Source organism: Pteropus alecto, unplaced genomic scaffold (genome assembly GCF_000325575.1).
Source record: "Pteropus alecto unplaced genomic scaffold, ASM32557v1 scaffold5, whole genome shotgun sequence".
Taxonomy (NCBI): domain Eukaryota; kingdom Metazoa; phylum Chordata; class Mammalia; order Chiroptera; family Pteropodidae; genus Pteropus; species Pteropus alecto.
This window is the reverse complement of record NW_006441953.1, coordinates 7,465,913-7,488,501: the sequence shown is the minus strand read 5'-3', so window position 1 is coordinate 7,488,501 and position 22,589 is coordinate 7,465,913. Positions and strand designations below refer to the sequence as shown.

At 37.8% G+C, this 22,589-nt stretch overlaps 1 protein-coding gene and 1 pseudogene across 2 annotated transcripts in view; one reads left to right on the top strand and one right to left on the bottom strand.

Moving 5' to 3' along the window:
* The window catches only part of EGF (epidermal growth factor), an 82,624-nt gene extending 60,802 nt beyond the window's left edge, over positions 1-21,822 (bottom strand). For both annotated transcript variants that reach the window (XM_006918920.3, XM_025051803.1), the window contains exons 1-3: positions 21,696-21,822; positions 2,408-2,607; positions 214-395 (exon numbers count right to left, since the gene is read on the bottom strand). In XM_006918920.3, coding sequence (XP_006918982.2) covers positions 214-395; positions 2,408-2,607; positions 21,696-21,822 — 509 coding nt within the window. The remainder of the gene's footprint in view (positions 1-213; positions 396-2,407; positions 2,608-21,695) is intronic.
* LOC112485697 lies at positions 17,616-17,733 on the top strand (annotated as a pseudogene).
* Positions 21,823-22,589: the final 767 nt, after the last annotated feature.

Here is a 22,589-nt window from a genome sequence, read left to right as displayed (position 1 = left end):
GAAGCCATGGTCGTCAGGCGTGCTATTTGTTTGCAGAGGGGGCCTGCCGTGGTTCAAATCCAGGCAAGTGTCCTATTGGAAATGGCTTTTTTGTACTAAAAAAGAGGGTTTTGGTCTCAATAAGAAGGTCCCTTTGAGTCAAAATGTTGTGATTCTATGAATTTTCATCAGACTTTGAAATATATCTAAGTGTCTGAAAACAGCAGAATTTACCTTTCTACTGGATCAACCGCTACATTTGCAGGATATTTTAAGGCACTTAATAGAATGCGGGAATTGTTTCCTTTCATATCTGTTATTGTAATGATTCCTTCCTGTTGATTTGACCAAATAAGTTCTTCATTTATCCAATTTATTGCCATTCCTGAAACATTTTTCTCTATATTGCATACTCTCTGTAAAATCAAATTTCAAAATTGTTATTAATATTTCCCCATTTACAACAATTTTTTAAATTTTTATGTATGAGTCTATTCTTTTAAGCACTTGTCATTTTTGTGCATTCCCAAAATTATTTTAATGAAAATATAATCACAGCTACAGTGCCATCATTTTAATGAAGTAATATTAACTCTTCCATGTGAATATATCTGGGAATAGTATTTATACCATAGCTTTGAATTAGAAAGTTACCTTATACTTATTGAAATTAGGCAATCAACCATAATGTATTAATAATTTCAACTAGTAAATGTGGAATTTCTATGCTACCTTAAAGACAGTTTATTCCACTTGCTACTGGAATTTTCCAGATTCTCACCTGAACCAAGTCCAAGCTTTGCCAAATTCTGGCAAGATCTCCTTAAAGTCTGTGCACAGAGTTCTGAAGCAGATAAATTTCTCATTAGGCCCCCACTTTTATTCCAGCCCCTCCTTCTCTATCAGGCCCCTCCCTTTCTACAACCCTCAGTGTCCTTGCATGATGACCCTGTGACCTGAAGAGAAAGGTTTTTCTTCGTGCCTCTTGGGCACTGTTTCCTGTTCTCTCGTTTGAAAACCACCTAACAAAAAAATTCTGTTATCTCTTAATTCCATCGTATGCAGGTAAATTGGTCCTCTTGCAGGGTGGAGGGTGGGAGGTGGGGAGAAGCCCTGATGTGTATTGTTGCAGATTCCCACAGTGTAAATATTCTCACCTTAGCTGAGTTCCAGCCACTGACCTAATGTCACCAAATGCGATTGGGCAGAGGTCAAATATTTTCATGAGCCTGTACTATTTCTACATCTCAAATGGAGTAATCTGGCCAATTCATTTAACCAATTGCCAATATATTAACTTATAGCTCACCCAGGTTAATTGTTTCCCCTTTAATGGTTGTCCTGTATAAACAATGTTTTAACTCAAAGGAGAAACTATTATGGTTGATTTTAGGTATCCAGCCAATCCTTTCCTAATGACTTACTTGACATATATTCATCGCTGTTTAACCTTTTTTCCTATTATGTGACAGGAAACCCTCCAGATTCTTAGACTTAAGATTTTGAAACTATTCTGCAGATGGCCATCCTTGTTAAAAGTGAGATTAGCAAGTATTACAAGATGTGATTAAACAAATTAACACCTAATTGATGCTTTTAAGAATAATTATAGGGAGAAGGTTTGGTTTAAAAAAATCAGTGGGCACTTTGTCCTGGGAATAAATGCTGAAGTTCTCTCTAGTCACACTCTCTCTGTAATCCATCTCCCAGAAACAGAGAGAACATTCCTCCTGGGACTTATTTAAGGACTCTACCAGTTTAAAAGAAGGATTAAAGATAAAGTATTTTATATCTGTCATCTGCTTAATTCTTTTTTCAGAGTGCAAACATATTGAGGATAAAAAGAAAAAATTTTTTCTTCCTAAATATCAGGTGCCAAAATCTATGACAGAGATTTTAGACAGATGAAAGAAAGTTTCTCAGCCTCAGCATGATTGACATTTGGAGCCGATAATTCTTTGTTGTGGGGACTGTCCTGCATCTTGTAGGATGTTTGGCTGCCTCCTGGCCTCTGCCCACTAGACAGATGACAGTAGCACATCCTCCCTCCTTCCCAATCCAGTGGTGACATCCAGAAATCTTCCCAGTCATTGCCAAATATACCCTAGGTGCAAAATATCCCCAGTTGAGAACACATGGAATAGGAAATAATCATGTAAATCATCTATTTGACTTAATAAACTTACATATTTTTAAAATTACATTGACATCCTCACTTTCTACTTTTGGGAGCATCTGAATATCTATGCTACATTCATGAGCTTGTTCAATAACATGTCACAGATGCAGATTAAATAAATACCTACAAAGGCCAGACACGTTTGATGTGTAATATAATTTCCATTTATCTATATGTTACAAATTAACTGTGTCACTTTTGTCAGCCTATACAAAAGTCCAACAAATACCTTGGGAAATGGTACTTTACCTCTTGCCTTGTCCCATTCAGGAAAACTCTTTGCAAAAGTTGTCTTTCTAGATCTACCCAATAGATTCTTTCCTTATTGTAATGAAAATCCATGATCACTGATACGCCAGCATCTGTCACCAATTTCTCATAATTAGTTCCTTCCAGGTCAATCCGAAAGATACTATTTCCATGAGAGAAAATTAAGAAGGGTACAGGACCTGAGTGGGAAGAAAAAAACCAAACTTGTGTATTTTCAATATTTTATCTGATTTAAACAAAATAATTCCACATGACAACCAATACAAATAGAATTCATTTTTTAATTCCTGGTTTTATATTTTAAATAAAGACTATTGTGTAGAGAAAAAAGAGTTTCTATAGATGTTCACAACTAATTTTGTAAATTTTCTTCTCCACGAATCATAAGAAATGAACATGCCAAATTATGGAAAAAGGAACTATTTGAAGAGAAAAGCACTTTCTTCTCTTATCTATACAATGCCATTTTAGGTTCAAAAAGTAACCACCTACTGTATTCTATTGTGGAAAGAGTCCATATGAATTTAAATTTTAATTATGCAAATTGGAAATAATACTACCGATATTACCATTTTCTAAATGAACCCCGCTGCTCTAGTCTCACTTATGAAGAGCCTTCAGGGTAATGACATGGAAGAAGATGGTGAAAATCAGAGGTCTTCAGTGGAAGAAGGAAAAATTGAAATGCTGTCTTGTGAAAGCTCTGAAATACTTTGTCCCTGTTAGCACAGCCACATAAAATACAGGGTGTTCGATTAAATCTGAATTGCTATATATATATATATATATATATATATATATTGTGTGGAACATTCTTAACTAAAAATTATTCACTGTTTACGTGAACTTGAAATTTAACTAGGTACCCTATGTTTTTATTTGTTAAATCTTGGTGGTGGACCGCACTAGATGTCTTGACTCCTACAGGGCCTCACCATGTACCCTAACGCTAGACCTTGGGTCCTGTCCTATTCCAGGCGATGGCTACCTACCCACTCTTACTCCCAAATAGAACTCGATACTTCTCTTTGGTAACCTCAGCAAAAATTACTGGCTGACTCCACACAGAGTTTTTGATGTTCCAAGATGCTACTAGGGGATATTTTCATCCCCTGCAGCCGGGTTAGTTTCTTTGGTCTCTTCTGTCTGAGGCTGAGGAGGCTCCTGCCATTCTGCCTTTCAATGGAACAGCTCGGAAGAATAGGGAATTGGACACAATTCTAACAGATTCTCACTTCTCTGCTGAGTTTATTGCACTCTGTTTTCACATTAAACTTTAATTCCTTTATGTGACATAATATATGTGTTTATTGTTCTAAAGATTAAACAAGATGATGGATTAATGACCTCTTATTCAAGGATTACATTCCACAGCCAGAAAACATTAACTCCGCTTTAGAGGACATGTCGGAGTAGAGACACGAGGAAGGAAGAAGTGTAAAATCATGACAGTGTGAAATAGGTGCCAGCATAAATGTCTAAGGGAATTAGCTCAAAACACTCTTCCCATATCTTTTCCATGATACTAGACCCCCTGCACAGATGTGTAGGAAATTAGCTCAAAACACTCTTCCCATATCTTTTCCACAAGACCCCCTGCACGGATGTGTAGAAGAGCTCATTCTCCATCGTCACTCCAGACGTAGAATCAGAGGAATCAGAGAAGAAATGGAAAGGGTATAAAATTGAGAGCCAGCAGTCCCGGTTTTCTGTCCTGGCTCCACTAGTTCTCTGGACATCTCACAGGACCTCCCTGCTCGTATCAGAGGATTATCAGGAAAATAAATGAAATTATAAACCCCAAAATATTTCATTAATTACAGAGCCCTACACAAATATAATTTGCCGTTGCTTATTCCCACAGCCAAGCTCTTGCTACTATAGGTTTGTGCCACAGTTTATATTTGAACCCATGGACTAGATAGAATGTTGGCGTAGCTCAGCTCTCCTATAGCAGTGTATCGTGGAGAAAAGGAAGGCACAGGAAAAGGCACCCTAAACCAGAAGCTACTAACTTGTGGGCTGAAGATTGCTTGGAGTCCTGTCTTTGGAATGTGTGTCATGCATTCTCTATAAACTAAATAAATATTTCCAACATATATTATTAATTTAACTCAGTGTTTCCCCAAAATTGTTCATTCGATAGAGTCCCACTGGGTAGTGTGTGTGTGTGTGTGTGTGTGTGTGTGTGTGTGTGTGTGTGTGTGTCTTTTGCAGATCCCTTCCCTTAGACAGAACATAGATAATGCTTTGTAAATAATAGACACACAAACTTTAAAATAAATTAATGAAGAAATAATTATGTTGTGTTTATCTGGGCTTTTAGCAATAGGAAGAAAGCCAAAGACACTAGCAAATCTATCAAATTCATAAGAGCAAAGTCTATTCTATGTACTTATTTTACTAACAGCAATAATAATAATAATAATAGCAACAACAGCAAAAACAATAACAATAATAAAACAAACTTTCACATCCTAATCTTATTTATCCTTAATAAAACACTGTGAACTAGATAGGCCAGACTTGACAGTCAATAAATCAAAGAGAAATGAGAAATCTGAAGAATACTGAGATCCATAAAACACAAACCATAGCATTAACTTCAGTAACTTTTCAAAAAAATAACTATAGAGTATTTATAAACTACTAAGTATGAATTAACAAATTTTATCCTCAGATTTTTTCTATTCACTGGTGAATTATAGCCTCCAGGCTTTATCGTGGCCTCTTAGAACTGGAAGACCCTAGACATTACCTAACCCAGTGTTTCCCAAGATGCTTTGTTCAAGAGTCCCACAGAGTAGTGTGTGTGTGTGTGTGTGTATGTCTGTGTCTTTTGCAGATCCCTTCCCTTGAGATTCCAACTCAGTGTGGCTGGGCTGAGGGCCAAAAATCTGTTTTCTGAATGGACACTCCAGGTGATTCTTATATCTTAGTGAATTTGAAAATCATAGATCTAGTTGAGAAATCATAAATCAGATGAGGAAATTCAATGGTGTTTCCCAAAGTCCCATCACTAGTTGGTAGAGCTGGAATTAGAACCCAGATACCACCCTCCCAATCCAATTCTCTTTCTTGCCTTGGTTGCCATATATCAAGATGTTACATGTCAGGATGTTACAATCTTCATTTGATTTATGTACCTGATTTTAATTTCACTTCCTTCAAAACATTGGCAATTTTTCCTGCACTGTCAGCATCATTTTATGTAAACCAGAGCTTGGGCTGAGTATTTGTAGAAATGAAATGTAATACGATCTAAAAGAAAATGAATTTTGCTTGGTGAAATAGTCATTATTCTGTACTACCACTGGAAATGATAAATAAGTTTGTGTTTTTTCAGACCTGTCAAAGATTAAACATCAGTGTATGGTACAGAGTGGGGATTTGAATGTCAGCAGGGTGTGCATGTTTGAACAGCTAAACTTTCCCATGTCAAAACTGACAGCGTTTATTTTGGGTACAGTTCAGTAAGAGGTAAGTGCATAGAAAATCAAACATCATTCTAAGGAATACAACCCCAAAGACAGCCAACAGGCCACAGGATACCAACTGGAACCTCTGACTTCTTAACCTGGGGATTAGAAGGGGATCTTCAGAAGTTAGAAAGGAATTCAGAATGTTTGGAGCACAGTGGAAATTTTTATTAATGACTATCAAGAACCAGGGCCTCCATGGCTCAGAGGTCAGTTATAAAAAGCAGATTTTGATTACAATGGGTGGTAGATAACGAATATTCACAGCGGGCAGCTCTTCATCTGCTCTGAGTCTCTGGGAGTAGCCCCACACAAGAAAGTAAGAAAAGAAATGGACTATCTTCTGCAGGCCTTGGGACAAAGGCTCATGGGACTAATTAAGACATAGATGATGCTGGCATCTAAGCCAACAAGAAATCCTAGTCTTTGCTCAGGCCAACACTGCCGCCTGCCCACAGAAGCACAGGTTTCCTGCTCTAAATCTGGAAACAGACTGAAGATTCTCAGGACAAAGACAGTGAAAAGGGAGCTCTGGACCTTCAGGAGTCGATGACTCCACACACAAAAAAAGATGCAGATTTAAACCAATGGACCCAATATAAGAAAGCCTGACACCCCCCAACACTGCTTCTACAGTAAATCCCTGACAGGAGTTATTTATCGCTACCTCCCAAGGGCTGACTTGAAGGATATCTTGGTTTTTATAAAGTGCAGAAAGTTTTATTTCACTCTAAAAGACTATCTCCATCTCTCTCTCTTTTTTTTAATTATGACACTTAAAAAGGCACACATTTACTTCTTGGGCAATCACACCTTTCCCCTCAGCTCATACATTAGTGTCAAAATTCAGGGCAGGTGAGAGAGAAGCCAGGCGACTCAGAAATAATACATTCAGAAAGGGGAGCCAGGAGATGTGACTTCAAATCCTAATTCTGTAAGGCAGTCTCTGGGGCTCAATTTTGCTTCCTGAAAATCGTGAACGACGATTGCTACCCTAGTCCCTGAGTGGTAGAAACGTGTCATTCAAATCAGAAATAGGCCTGGCCCTCAACCACATTCTCATTATCAAGCTTAAGAAGCCTGTTCAGTCTAGTAACTGAGACTAGCAGGTTCTACACCATTATTTTTTTCAACAAGACTTCTCAGAGGCTTTAATGTGCTCTTACTCATTTTGATTCTCCAAGAAGGTGGGTGGTGAATAGCATCAGAAGCCATGAATAATAATGTGTTCATTATGCAGCTCCAGAGATAACACACATCTTGTGTAACACTACAGTAAATGGGGGCTCTCAGCATCTCCATTTAATTGGGTAACACTACAGGAAATGGGAGCTCTCAGCACTTCATTTTATAGAAAAAAGAAACTGAAATTTAGAGCAGTTAACTTGCCACAGTCACATGACCAATAAATAATAAGGTGGGGATCTAAAGCCATGTCTTTCCTATCACAGATTCTAGCTTTTATATACCATGCTGCTTGTCATAAACTGAATTCACCAGAACTCACTGCATCTGTGTTCCAGGAACTGATTAGAAAGTGGATCTCTTTAAATGGATGGCAATAACTACATCACCTAGATAATTTTATATCTAATTCTATGATATATCGCATCCCATATACAATGTATTCTTCCTTGCATTCCTTCGCTCATGGCCCCTTTCTCCATCTCCAAAGCCAGCAGTATATTACCCTCCAATCTCTCTCTGCTTCCATGAACTTCTTCCTCCTTTGACATTCCTGCCTCCCTCTTATAAGACATGTAGAATCCACCTAGATAATCATTCCATCTCAGATTGCATTTTCTTCCAAAAGTTTTATAGTTTTACATCATAAATTTAATCAATGATCCATTTTGAGTTCATCTTTGTATAAGGTATGCAGTTTAGGTTAAGGTTCATTATTTTGTTCATGGATGTCTAATTGATCCAACATCATTTGTTGAAAAGACTATCCTTTCTCCATTGAATTGCTTTGTACCTTCATCCAACATCAAATGACCATATTTGTGTAAGTCCGTTTCTGGACTGTCTAGTCCATTCCATTAATTTATATGCTTATCTCTTGGCTAATACCACAGTTCAGTATAAATTTTTAAAAAAACTCATAACAATGCAGTTTGCAGAACAGTGAACTATGTTTTAAGGTTTCTGTGCTGTAGGTAATTTTTCATCTTAAGTAAACATGTTTAAATATTCTTCAGCTTATCAACATAAATGATGTTTAATTTTATTTAAAGACTACTGCTACAAGACTAAAATACATTTGCCAATATTAAAGCATTAGAAAAGTTTTTCCAGATGTTACACACACACACACACACACATACGCGCACACACATACCCCACACCCTACACTACAAGACTCAGAAATCGGTCTTCCAAGTTTTGCCACTTTATTTTCGTCTCTCTGTGGGACATGTCCAATTGGACGTGTCCAGTTGGGCATGTCTCACAGCCCCAAAGTCCTTCCACGTGTTAAAAACTGAGATTATGTGATACTTTCTGATTAGTTTGCATTTATTGAAAAGATTTAATTTGACATGGGAATTAAAATATCTTGTTGAAAGTTTAGTATGTTTTGACATACAGTCTTTGATAGCTGTCATAGACAAAAAAGATATTTCACAATTATGTCTGTATCAAATGAAGAAAATGCTTCATTGGCTGTATGTATAAAATCACAAAATATACTTTGTAATTACATCCATCAATTATTCACAAATTTTATTGAGTTAGACTAGCAAATTTCTATCGTCCTAGAATTTAGTAAGTAAATGTAAACTAACCAGAGGGTGTTGCATTTTATACTTTTAACAAATACATTAAAAGGAACCAAAATTCTTTATTTGCAAGTTTTTTAAAAATAGTTTGGAAAATTCTATTTATAGGTTATTTTTTTACCTGCAAACATGAGAGTTTTTAATAAGTGACATATTGACATTGTTCAACAACGTGGAAACATTTCCAACATCTGCACTGTTCACACACAAATGTCTTACCATCAGCAGTCACCTTCTCACCCACTGTCAGAATGTCACCTTTAGCTTGGAGAGAGAAAGCTCTGTTGCTTTAGTTATTTTTTCAGTAGCATACTAGTGACACCTATTTGTTATCAAAGAAAAGGTCAAAAAATTGAAACATTTCTTTTTTAAAAAGAAAAAAATGTAACTTTTGATTGCTCTATTTTGAGCTTTGATTGAAGATACTCTGTGGGAAGTATGTGGGACAAATATTTTCATGGTTACTCCCTATCTAATATGAAGTATTATAAAGAATCTAGTCTGTTCTTGTTTTCATAGGAGTAATGACATCGATGACATCCCATTGCACTTTGCAATTCCAGTTTCTACTTTGCTGCACTGCTTCTCTGCGAGGCTGCGTAACTACAATCGAGGGCCCGCTGTTTTTCTTTTATTGGCTAATGAAGAAGTATCGTAGTTCTCTGAGCATTTCATTGTTGAAACATAGAGGCAAATATAAGAGTGGCTAAGATCACTGGCATTGGACACAGAATATCGTGCTGACTCTTTACTGGCTTCACTACTTATTAGCTGGAGGCCTGGAGGGGTTCAGAACAAGTCACCCCAAGATGTGACTCTGTGACACACATTATTTTTGAGCTAAGGGCAACTGGTACCCTGCAGGCTCAAGAGAAATCTGCCTCCCTTAACTACCTAGAAGAATTTGAATTAGGGGCCTTGCCCATTATAAGAGATTATCAGAGATAACCTTTTTTGACCTATCTATATGGCAGGGCAAACTACTAATTACTGAACATTTGCTCTTCTTATCATCTTGCAATGACCTTGCTCCCCTGGGAAGCCCCTAGGTGCCTTACCTCATCCCTAGCTCAGAATGTCATATCTACCTCATTTTAACTTTCTATCTCTGAACTTCTTGTGTGTGCAGGGCCTCTGACTCTCTCATGTATGTGGGGTTGCTGTGCACACAAAATTAAATTTGATTTTCTCTTGTCAATCTGCCTCGTGTCAATTTGATTATTCAACTACTCAAAAGAACCAGAGGAGGGAAGGGGGAATTTTTCCCTTTTTAGACCTTTAGCTCATTACTTATCCTCTCTGTGCATTATTTTCTTCATCTTTAAAATAGAGATGATAATAGTGCTTACTTCATAAGATTATTATGAAGACTAAATACATTCATTCAGGCCAAGTGCTTAGACTTTTTTCTCACATATAATGTGACCCTTCAATAAATGTTGACTATGAGTTTCTAGAAAATACCATAAGCTGAGATATATTAGAAACACATTTACTTTCACTCAACTATATGATTCTTCTAATACTTATTTCTTCAAAATTTTAGTAATGCTTTCTGTGAAGTTTTTAATTGTATTTGCTGGCAAAAGAGCACATTTTAATCTGTTTTCACATGGTTTTCCATGTATCCTTTTAGCTATGTTTTACCACTGCAGGAAGCAAGAGGAACACATATTTTGCTAATAGTATAAAGCTTTTTCATTATTGCTATAATGTCAGAAACCTCAAAAGAGCATTCGTTTTTATCACTAAGCTTAGTAAATACAGTCAAATATCGTCACTTTGATCACTACTGTAAAAATCATAAAAAGTTCTTTTCACATTCTTGATACTCATTTCTAAATAGCTTGCCTGTCCTGATACCTTCATATTACCCTCAACTAACATTTTAAAGCAAAATTTATACTTGTTGTGAGGTTCATTACCCACATAATAATAATATTCATAATAATAAGCAGAAGACCATTTTTCAGACTTCTTCTTGTTAATTTATTGTTTTCTTCTTTTTTGTCAAATCTAAAGAGATTTACATTGTTTTTACCTCTTAGCAGTCAACAAAGAGCTTATTCTAGAAACAAAAGAAAGGTCAGTGCTGTCCTTCCCTCACTATTCTCTCAGGTTTCGATTCAATTATTAACATTGTCTGTCATCTTTAGTTCCTTTGCAGGAACGTTTTTAAGCCATTTGTTGGATTTCGTAAAAGTTAGTTTTGATAAATCCAACAAATACAGCTCATAAGTCATAAAGTAAACTGCAGTGCATCCTGCACTTGGCTCTCTGAGCTGTCCCATCAGGACACCATGGGCATCTGGATCAGCGATGTCACCACCTTCATCCAAACACATAACTGATGTTGAATAAATATTTGTTGAATTGATTTAAATTAATTTATTGGTGTTATTTATATAAAAGGAAATCTGTCCTACTTTCAAGGTACTTTCAACATACAAACTTAGATATATTAAGAGACTTTCTCTAAACCAACTTAATATTATTAATACTTTTCGGTAGGAAAGACTAATAATTATATTGGTGGGCTTTCAACAGTTAATCATGGGAGGTGGCATATGTGTGATAAATTTTGTAAAATAAGAGTCTAGGATCCTGAATTCTAGGTCTCATAAGATCGTGATGACTTACTTCATCTCCCTGAATAACAACCACTCATCTGTAACATGAGGTGGTTGGGTAGGATGATCTTGAAGGTCTTTTCTAATCTAACATTCATTAATTCAATTTCTATCCTACCATCTACAGAATTCAGTAGTTCCCTTGTTAGTGACATTTTTGTAAAGAAGACTAAGCTTATGGTAAATTCATAAATAAATGTTATTCATCCTAACTCCTGTTTTCTATGAAATGTTTCCTTCTTTCTGCTTCTCTAAACTTCAAATACCAAATCAATAATGTGTCAGTCTGAGCTCTGCTAAGGGAAATAAAACAATAACCTAAAACAAACAATTCTCTGACAAGCGACAGGAAAACTCGACTCTCTGAAGGAAGTCTAGAAAATGAATCCATTGATTAAATCTATAAAAATTTTAGTAGAGGTACAAAATGTAGTGTGGGTCTCATTTGTAACTAACACAATTATCTTCTCCTTTTACTACCTTTATAATAATGTTCCTCGAATTGAAAGGCTAAACAAATAAATATTTGCCTATAGATACTGCGTTCCAAGTGTTTCTAGACAAACAGACAAAAACAAAAGACAATTAAGAATTGTTGGAGTCTGGAGGTTTCCTGAGTCCAATTCCATTGTTCTCATTAATCCCGCCTGACCAGTAGCGCTAAATTCTGCACCCCGGCTATGTCTATAACTATACAAATATAGAGAAAAATACTTCATAAAAATTTCTTTGGAATGTTGAGGGCAAATGAGACAAATAATAAGAATAATTAGGAAAAATAATTAATTGGAGATTTCATGCCATAATTTATCATCAAGAATAATAATAAATCACAGAGAATACTCTAGCTTAGATGACTATTAGGACTTGGCTCATCCCAAGAAACCAGCTTTAGATTTCTCTAAGCATCATTGAAAATTTGAAAAACAGGGTTAGAAAAATCACACAAAGCAAAAGTATCACTAATGTCTCAGCTTATGGTATTTGGCAGAGAGTAAGAGCTAATATTTACTAGGAACTCACTATGTCAGGCAAGATTCAAAGCATCTTATATGAATTAATTTATTTAGTCTTCATAACAATCCTATGAGATAAGTACTAGCAGCTCATATAAGCTATCTAGTTAGACCGTACTGATTCAAAAGCCGAGGCCTAACACAACCTGCTAAGTATTATGTATCAACTAAGAGTGAGAGAACTTTCTCCTGCAAAGTTAAGGCAACGAGCAAGTGTGACACTAGAACCACCTGCCTATCCAAAACTACTCCACTTTTTCCTGTGACAAGATCAATCCACTTACATAAAGCATCAACCACAATTTACTCTGTTCAAAACGTATCTTTTGTTTCAAAAATGGCATTTTATCCTGTCTGCTGGAAGTAATAAAACCTGGTCATTTCAACTGCATCAACATAGCTTATGTTAATGAGAGACACCCCTGCAGTGTGCTTCTGTTCAGCTTTCTGTTCCAGGAAATAATATATCGGTACTGAAAGACAGTCACCTGCCATCCTCTATCAAACACTTTGAGTACTTTTTAAACACACTGAGATTCTAGATGGAAATTTCTGTCATATACCTTTTTTCCCGTCTTATATGAAATCTTTATTATGATTCATTAGAATAATCAAGGAATATAAAAGTTTTCATTGATTTATGAGATTTGTTTTCAAAACATAAGTCTTTTAATCCGCTTAGAATTTTTTAAATTCTCAACCAGACTGCATGAATCTAAAAGATATACATTTTCACATACTGCGTAGTAAGATTAATAACAGCAATCTTTGCAATTTCTCTGCTCACCAAAGAGAGTTTAAATTCCTTTGTATTGAAAATTCTATAGTAAACAGAATAATTGACTACTTAGAGGGAGACAGAAAAACACCAGAAGATCTCTGATAGCTTCTGCCTCTGGACATGGTTTTAAACCTTATAAAAGAAGGGCCCAAAATACTCAGGATTTGTGTCAGCAGCCATATATTATGAGAATGTTGACTTTGATTGATCTTCCATCTTTGATCTGTTTATACAAGGATGGAGTCTATGGAAAAAGAAAGATCTTCCTCAAGCTTCTGAAATTTTAACCAGAAGAGTGTTGCGGTGAATAAAATAAAACATTGTTTCTCAAATGACACACGATGTGCTGAAAAACAAGGCAGCCACCATGATGTTGTTAGGACTGTCTGTATCCCAGCAACCATCTATCCACAAAAAGAACCATCTCATGATGAAATCCACTTAGGACACACAAAGCTGATCTGTAGCACCCCGACAGGCTGTTCTGAATGGAAGAAGGTAGTGCTTTTCTCTGAAAAGCCTTTTCTATCCTATCACTGAGAGGGGGCTTTACAAATAAATTAGTGCACACCATGCATCACTGTCACAGAAGTCCGCTGGCTCTCAAATGTCTTTACACTCACACAAATTCCAGTGCACGGTGTATCCTGGAAAATACTTGGGAAACTCAGACACTGAGAGACATTAGCATGGTTGGCCAGGCTTGGGAGAATCAGAAAATCAAGGTCATAAGTGAAAACAATCACACCAGTTCCATTCCAAGCTTAGAAAGAAGGTCAAGAGGTGATGAGAGCAGAAGTTCCTGCCTTGTATTTGGCAAAAATGACTGAAGTTTCTATACATTGACTAATTTCCAACATCAAAGGCAAGATTTGAGTGATGTTAAGGAAAAGAACTCCTAAAGAAAAACATATTTACATGCATTATTCTACAACTGCCCTCAAAGTTTAGTAACATTGGCCACATAAAATGAAATAGAAATGTCTTTTCAGATGTAGTGAGATCTTTCAAGAAGTGTAAACGTCTCTTCTGTTTAATGTAAATTTTTTTCTTCTTCTACACCTGAAAACATTGCTTCTTCTACAAAAACGTTATTACTCATCCTTAGAGACTAAGATCTCAGTTATCTTCTTGTTGTGGGCCCCAGCTGGGGATGGCACTGGAGTGGTCATGTGCAAAGCCGTTATTTGTTAGCATTATTGTTAATAGAGAACCTCTACAAAATGAAGCTGCATTCCTGGTTCACTTAACATCCAGGTAATACTTCCTTCACAGTGAGCAGTATTTTCACTTTGGATGAAAATATTGACCTGAGGGCAAGAAGGAAATAAACGATGGGGACAATTAGGTTCCAACGGTCCAGGTTTTCGTTGTTGTTCTTGTTCTTGTTTCAGGTTGCTTCTTAAAGTTAATTCTGATCTAACATTAGAAACTATAAAATAATAAAACTAACGTTTTGCTCCTTAGCTCTAGGATTGCTCAAATTTGGAGTAATAGCGAAAAATAAACTAAACATTGAGCAACTTCATAAAATTTGAGGATTTCTTGAAAAATATTCAAGAAATATTCAAGAAATTCATAGAAAGAAAGTACATTCTTTAAAACTGACATGGACATTCTGAAAAAGCTCTCTAATGCAATAGTTTTCAGCTCTTGGGGTTATTTATCGGGTCTTTAATTTCTTTTGTTCATAATGAGTTTATAGAAACTACCTCATTAAAATAATTGCTGAAATATCTTAGATCAGGCAATTTACACATATTGGAAACTGTACTGAGCATAAACTTTTGGACAGTAATGTCAACTGGCACATAATGCAAATGCCTTTATGGTGTAACCAGGACAACCCAAAACCACAGAAACATCAGCCACGACCACGTGGATCAGCCCCCGACTGCAGGAGCCGATAGCATAAGGATCCCATCTTGTAAGCTCCATATAAGCTGAATACCACAGACAGATGACACTCAAGCCTGACAGGAGAGCATCACGGATGGGTATGTTGAGAGCCAGAGACTCTGTCCTTCTGCCGGTCATAGCTGCTGGCTCGGGACCAACGTAAAGCTACCTGTGCCACCAGGCAATGGAGCTCACTTTGGAGACACTAAGGATGCCCATCCCTTCATGGTCATGTAAGACTCTGCACTTCCCCTCTCTCTGTGTTGTGCATTAACCTATGTGGGTACCTGATTAGTTTATCTGAGAAGGTGCCTCTCAGTAACCCTGACCTTGTGGAAAGACACAAACACATCTAAGGGTGTTACTTCGGTAACTACTTTAGTTGCTGGTGACAGAAAGTTATTAGTTTCTTCTCCTAGCTTTCTCCACTATAATCAAAGTGACTCAAAGTTAAGAATGTTGAACAGATTTTGGAAGTCTTATCTTCCAGATAAGGAATTTTTGTTACCTTTCATCTGAGGTCTAATGTTTGATTTGTTAACTATCTGGATTAAGAGACAACATATAATTCAATCTAAATAAATTAGTACAATGAAATCTATAAGCCAATGACAAAAAAAAAGAGAGAAGAGATACAATAATTGATTCACAATCCAAACTATTTAACACTCTTCGTAGTTGGCCACTGATGTGGGCATATTCTGCCTTCCCCATCCTTGCCCATTAACGCTTCTCACCTGACCTCCTCCACCACTGGCCACACCATTGTGAGGCCGTAGTGCTTCTGGAAGACAGTCCCTCCTACCTGCCACTCATTGTAACACTTTACTGGAAACATGGGACTGGCCTATTTCTCATTTTCCTCTGCACAAGTAAGAACAACCTCTAACTTTCAATAAGACCCTCTTTAAGGATGGAGAATAATAGGAAAAAAGAACAACCCATAGAATACCTTATAATCACTGGCCAAGACTGAACTTATGACAGTCTCTTTTGATATCAGTGTCCTGCTTCACTTCTGACTTGTGTCCATGAGGCCAAAGAAGGCCATTCTCCAACCCTGAAATTCCTTCCTAGCCTGAGAATACAAGAAAGTATCTTCTCTACAGGTAGTATTCTTACCACCTGAGACCGCCTCGCTTCCATCTCAAAATTAAATTTCTCTTATTATGGAGAGAAAAGAGAAAAAATTGGTTTAAAAACCCGTGGCCAGAATTTTTCTTCTGAGAAACACTTGTTTTGTTTATTAAAACTTTAGTATGCTATTTAGCAATTTTTTAGTTTTTAAATAAAAAAAAAAAAAAGAGGCCTGGGATATGATCAGGAAAACAGAATTGGAGGAAGAAATCTAAAATGTGCCGCAAAAGGATGTGGGTGGTCTGAAACAGACCGTGGAGGTCCAGAAAAGAGGGCTAACCGAGGCCAGCCAAGATGGCAGAGGGCTAGCACCCGAGAGAGATGGCTGGTGAGTCTTTCCACAGAGAACAGTCACTTAACATTTAAGAACGAGAATGAAAAATGTTTTTAGTTGTTTGGTATACTGGATCAGGACACGGCCAGGACTTTTTTTGCCCCAAACTTTCGGTTAAAGTCTGTCCCCTCACAGATTCATTTCCCTTCAAGAAGTAAAAGAAGGTGGCGTCCGGTGTGAGGTGATGCAGTGTGGGAAAGGGACAGCGTACGAGAGAAGCGAGGCACACAGCAAATCAACAGTTCAGTAGAAGGGCCAGCAGAGACATAAGAGCCTTCCCTTCCACATCATCGTTTCCATGCTCAGGAATCTACTATCTTAGGAGAGACACACTGGGTTTGCCCAGAACATAGGATGGAGGTACAGGCCATTTTTATTTAAAAATCCTAAGATACAGTGACCCAACAGGCCATGGAGCTTTGGAGTTTCTGGAATTCCAGCCATCCTTAGGTATGTGATCTGGCCTTCTGATCCTCATGGAAAAATCTCAGCACAACTCTACTGCATTTTTATTTCTTCCATTATACACTCTGAGAAAGGTCATTCGCTATGAATAACTCCCCTTTACTTGGGAAAAAAAGAAAAGCACTCCTTTTGCTTATCTCTTTATGCTTAAGTGAAAGAAGCTGGGCTAATGGCGAAAAAAGATAAAGCATTTATTCCATCATTTTATTATTTCTCTAAAACAGTATCTCCCAAGTATGATGTGTACCACTTATAGACTGTAAGAAGGTTCACTATTGTGTGAAAAGAAAATATTAGAACTATTATATGTTGTATAATATTCATAATAGTAGTATAAATAATGTGTAAGTAACTGATGAATAAACACATATTCAGAGTATATACTCACATTTTAATTTTTTTATGGATGAAATGGAGTTTGAAGACTACCGATGTAAAAAAAAAAAATTCATACCAAACAAAAAATTATTTTAAATGGATTTTTATGAAGGCAAATTTGAGCCAAATTACTAGTTAATTTACTTTTGATAGGAAACAGTCCGTTATTTGCTCTACCCTAAACACAAATAAAGACTTCTCACATTCTAATTACTAAATTAAACATCATATATTTGAACAACCCTCATCTAGCCCAAAAGTGTAAATTTATTTAAAGAATTATTTTTTCTCTACAGCCATGCTACCCTGAACAAGCCCGATCCCTCTGATCTCGGAAGCTAAGTAGGGTTGGGCCTGGTTAGTACTTGGATGAGAGACCACCTAGGAAGACCAGATGCTATAGGCATAAAAAAATAAAAAATAAGGGATTATAAGCTGACAAGGTCCTTGCAATCTGTGAGGTCAACCAAGAATTGCCTCGCCTAAAAAAAAAAAAAAATAGAATTATTTTATCATTTCTTCATATGCCCTCAATGGTTTTAAAAATCTTAGAGAAATTGGTTCCAAACATAAGGAAAAATACACATGAAATTAAAATAATAACTATCACCCTCAACTGCCTTGTTTTTGCTGTTGTTGTTAAAATAAAATTATTATTGGTAAGAAATCCAACAAGCAGGTTTAATTTGCCATCAGTGGAATTTTTTATCTATTGATGTCACAGAAAGACAAACATTGGAACTGCATTTCCACAAGGGCACTTACTCAAATCAGTTAGGTAAGTCTTTGTATTTTTAATAAACATTTTTTCTGACTACAAAAATACAAGTTATGAATGTTAAAATTATTTTGACTATAATTTTTTATGTAAAACTATCATCAGGATTTTCAATGTGGCATTTTCTATGTATAAAAAAATTCAATTATTATAGAAGAAACCAAGCCACCTTAGAAAATACTCATATACTATTTTCTCCAATCAAAATAATTCTAACAACAACAAAAATATTAATAGCAGCTAAGACTTACGGAGAGCTTATTACCTGTCAGGCTCTGTTTTATGCACCTGACGTGTATTAACTTGGTGGTCTTAATTATGCCCATTAGAATCACTAAGGGAAAGTAACAAAGAAAATGATACCTGGATTCTACCCCCAGATAGACTTCAGCCCAAATAGACTGGGTGGGAACCCAGTGACTGGTGATTCTAATGTGCAGCCAGCATTGAAAACAAACATATTAACACAATCCTGACAACAATTCTAGGAGGAGGGGGTAATTTTCTTTACTTTACAGTGAGGAAAATGAGACACATGATTCACAAGTAGCAAAAATGGGATTCGAACTCAGGTCTGTCTCTAAAATTTAAGATCTTTACCACTAAACACTATACCCCTCAAATACCACAAACCTTTGGGTACTAGGGGATGGTTTCATTTACATGGTATGTGTAAAAGATCGTTTCTGTAATTCCTCTGTGGTTCGATTTTTTTAAAAAAAAAAACCTTTTGCATAACCCTGGCTGAAAAAACAAACAAGATTCTGATCATGAAATTACTTTGGTTTGCACATGACTGGGAAGCTGACCAAGCCTTAGCCAGTGCTGAAATCAGTGATTTCATTGTTTACTGCTGAAAGTGATCTCCCAGTTGGCTTAGTGCCCCAGGATCCCTTCTGCAGCCAGCTCTCTGAGGCTTGGCATGTACTTCTTCCTAACCCTTTATTTACCAAGAAAGTTCATGTAAATAATGCAGGTACAGACAGCAAACAGGAACCCTCCCTTTTTCAACTGATATTTCTCCTCCAGGGCAAAGAGGCTTGAAAGTTCAGAAGCCATTTGCCAGCAGTTTTCTTTATTGTTCTGCTCACCTACTGCAGCTCAAATAGAAGCTAACAGAATACTCGGTAGATTAAAAAAAAAAAAATGCAGGAGGGGCGGGGGAGAGGGGAAATGAAAAGAAAATCTAATTCTGTGTTATCATTTGGTTTGTCTGGCTAGCAGTCACATGCGTGACAACCTTGCACAAAGTTACCTGAATCTCTTCGGATCACAAAGCATTCTTTCTGCTAGGATAGGCTGGCCAGAGGTGGTCTGTCTCAAAGCCAAGGGCAAGAAATAAGGTAGGTAAGTAGAATTTAATCGGTGGGGGGAGGAACCGGGATAGATGATGACACCATATCTATTTAGAGAGGAGAAATACTACCCTCTGAAATGCAGGGGGCATGGGGTGTGACCCAGGCACTTATCAGCTAATCTGAGATGTGAAGTGTAAAGTAGGGGGTTTAAACCAGTGACTTACAAGGACCCAGGGAGCAAAGAGGCAAAGTCACAAAGTAGCAACCAGACATTCCATACCACGTGGGGTCTGTGCCATGTCACTGCACTGTTCAAATAAAGCATCTCACAGTGTGATTTGATCAAAGAGATTTAGCTAAGACATCGAGCCAAGAGGACGTTTACTGAGCACAGCCTGCTAGCCTCTGTACTAGGTGCATTTCACATGGTATCTCATGTGACCCGCACAGCAGTCCTGAAAGGGGAGTATTACTGTTTTCCTGCAATATTCCAATATAACTCAAATATTAAGTAGGTAGCATGGAACTGAAATGAGGTATATTTGCGTCTAAAATCTGTATTCTTTCCACTCTAAGACACAGTCCACTTAACTCATTGCCTTTCTCCTGGGCTTCAAGTTTATTTCATGCAACTAACCTCGTGAAGGCACTTCTGAGCCACTGGCAGGGGTGGCAAAGAGCACAAGGCGCAGGTCCGCTTGCTAGCAGGAATCAGGTTGTTCTCTGAGACTCTAAAATTATGTGCGAAAGTTCATTTCTGTGGGGTTTTCTGTTTTCCCTCTCTTGGATCTGCTTCTTGACTGGCTCCCACCATCTCCTCATGTCCCATGCAACTGGCAGTGCCTGACTCTGGTCACTTGCCAACTACTCTAGGGACCATTCTTGCACGTAAGAGAAGCTCCAGCTCGTTAGACATAACTGTATCCAAAAGCTTTTACTTCTGCCTCCAACAACTGAGCAACAGGTTCGTGAGGTCGTTTTAGTCTTTCGTCATCTCCTTTTGTTTTTATGGCCTAGGACTATGTGATTGGCAGGTTAAGGGAAGGTTCCTCGTTCAATTCAGCAAGACTTTTCTGAATACACGATGTGAAAGCGGAAATGTTCCGGGTGCCGAGGCCACAGATATCATCAGAATTTAGTCCTTTCTTCCAATACCATAGGGTTGTGCTCACCTGTTACAGTGAGTACGGCCTGGAGGGAGAGCCCTGAGGTTCTGAGCACCAGCACCTGACTTCCTCACCCATGACTTCCTTCACAGAGAGCCAGGCAGGACCCCAACGTCAGCAGTTTGGCTCAGAACTATTCTCTTTATTCCCATTACTCTGTGCCGTCTTCCAGAGCTTTCTCTTCTGGAAACTACTGTGTTTCTCTCAATTTACCTCTTTTTGGAAGCCAATTTCTTTCTCAAAAGGGCAAAATGACAAGAAAAGAATGTCAGATCAGTTCATTGCTCTGTCATGGATGGGACTGGCTGCTTCGTTTGAGCTGCAGGTTGGAGACCCATCCGAGGACTCAATAAAATGAGTCAACAGTGAGAGAGAGATGCTTTTCAGACAAGGTCCTTAAGCAGGATTGTTATTTTGCATTCAGTAAAATTCCCCACTTCTCCTTGATTAAAAACCCATGTGCAGCATATTGACATTTCTTAGCCGTTCTCAAAGTTACAATGCACCTGTTACTGAAAAACTGGAACTGTGTCAGAGCGTCAGAAACAGCAGGAGCGGGGAGGAAGGGAGGAGGTTTAACGTGAAACTTAGCTTGGCTTTCACGATAGAACCACGTTTGTTCCCAATTCCAATCCCATTTTTCAGTTTTTTTGTGTGTTTTTTTTTTTTTTTTTTAGTGACTTCTGAGTTATTACACAAAGTTATCAGAGGAAGGATTTTCTTTTCTTTTATGCCTCAAATAGACAGTTTTGAAAACAAACAAAAAAAGCACCATATGTTTCCCCAAGTCTCCAATAAAAATCTGATCGACTAGATGTTTAGTTACTCCTCATGTCAGAATAAAGACAGAGGTTTCCATGAAAAGAAATGTTCAGCTAGTCAAAAATGAGACACATTTACTCACACATGGAAGAACAGTTTGACAGCCGAGAATTTTTATAGTCGGCAGCAGATTACTTCTGACAGCCAGTAAGGAACTATACAAGCATTAGAAAACAAAAATTAAGCAAACATACACACCCAAAGACAAATCAGAAAAAGATGCCCACCTTTACCAGAAGGAATGAACAGGTACCTGAGGGCAGCTCCCAGAAAGGTGCGAATTCCTTTCAATGGGATTACTTACCCACACAAGCAGGATTCCCATTTCCAGAGGGAGACTCTTCAGGACAGTTCCAGCGAGGCAGTGCTGAGAGACTAACAAAACCAAACTTAAAAACTACCGGCAACAGAATGACAAGGAAGAGCAGCATGATGGTAATGGGCTTGAATTTTCAGTAGAAAATAACTTGACTTTGCTAGAGCACAGCCCAGACAAGGTGGGTATGTCTGACCTCAGGCGTGCTCACCCGGCTGGGCCTGCAGCCCTGGGGCATCTTTCCCTCTGCTCTTTCGCTGTTGCCACCCCACCCCCCAACTCCTTCTGCTTCAACTCAAGACAGTGTCCAAATGTAGCCTGAAAGGGATACGCTGGGAAAGATTTCTTTATCTAAGTTTTTGGGAAGCCGGTAAGAAATACCTGACACCCTTATGACAAATTTCGCAGTTTAACAGCCACACGCTGGAGGCCTGAAGCTGATTTCACTGTGACAGGCAGAGCAGCGGGCAAAGGCTAGAGAGAGAGAGAGAGAAAAAAAGGAAAGAACTGATGGAAAGTTCCAACCACAACCCTTGATGAAGCTGAAGGAAGAAATGTGGAGATATGATTCCTCCCCAAACACAGTTTCTCTTTTTGAAAAGTAGAATGACTCCTCTTTCCTTTTCAAAGCCCTTTTGGCTCCACCTCCTCTTCCTTTAGTGACACTTGAGCGAGCCTCTGTTTGCAAATTCAAATGCAGGCAATTCCACACTACAGGAAAGCAGGGCCGGCTGCCAAAGAAGAGATAACTGGCTACTCACCATAAATATTCCGGGCAGATCCAGGGAGAGAGCGATTAGGGGGCTGTGGAGCTGCTTCTGGTGTCTTGGAGGTACCTGCTGAATATTAGCTATGTTTTAATATCTTGAAGAATGGAGACAG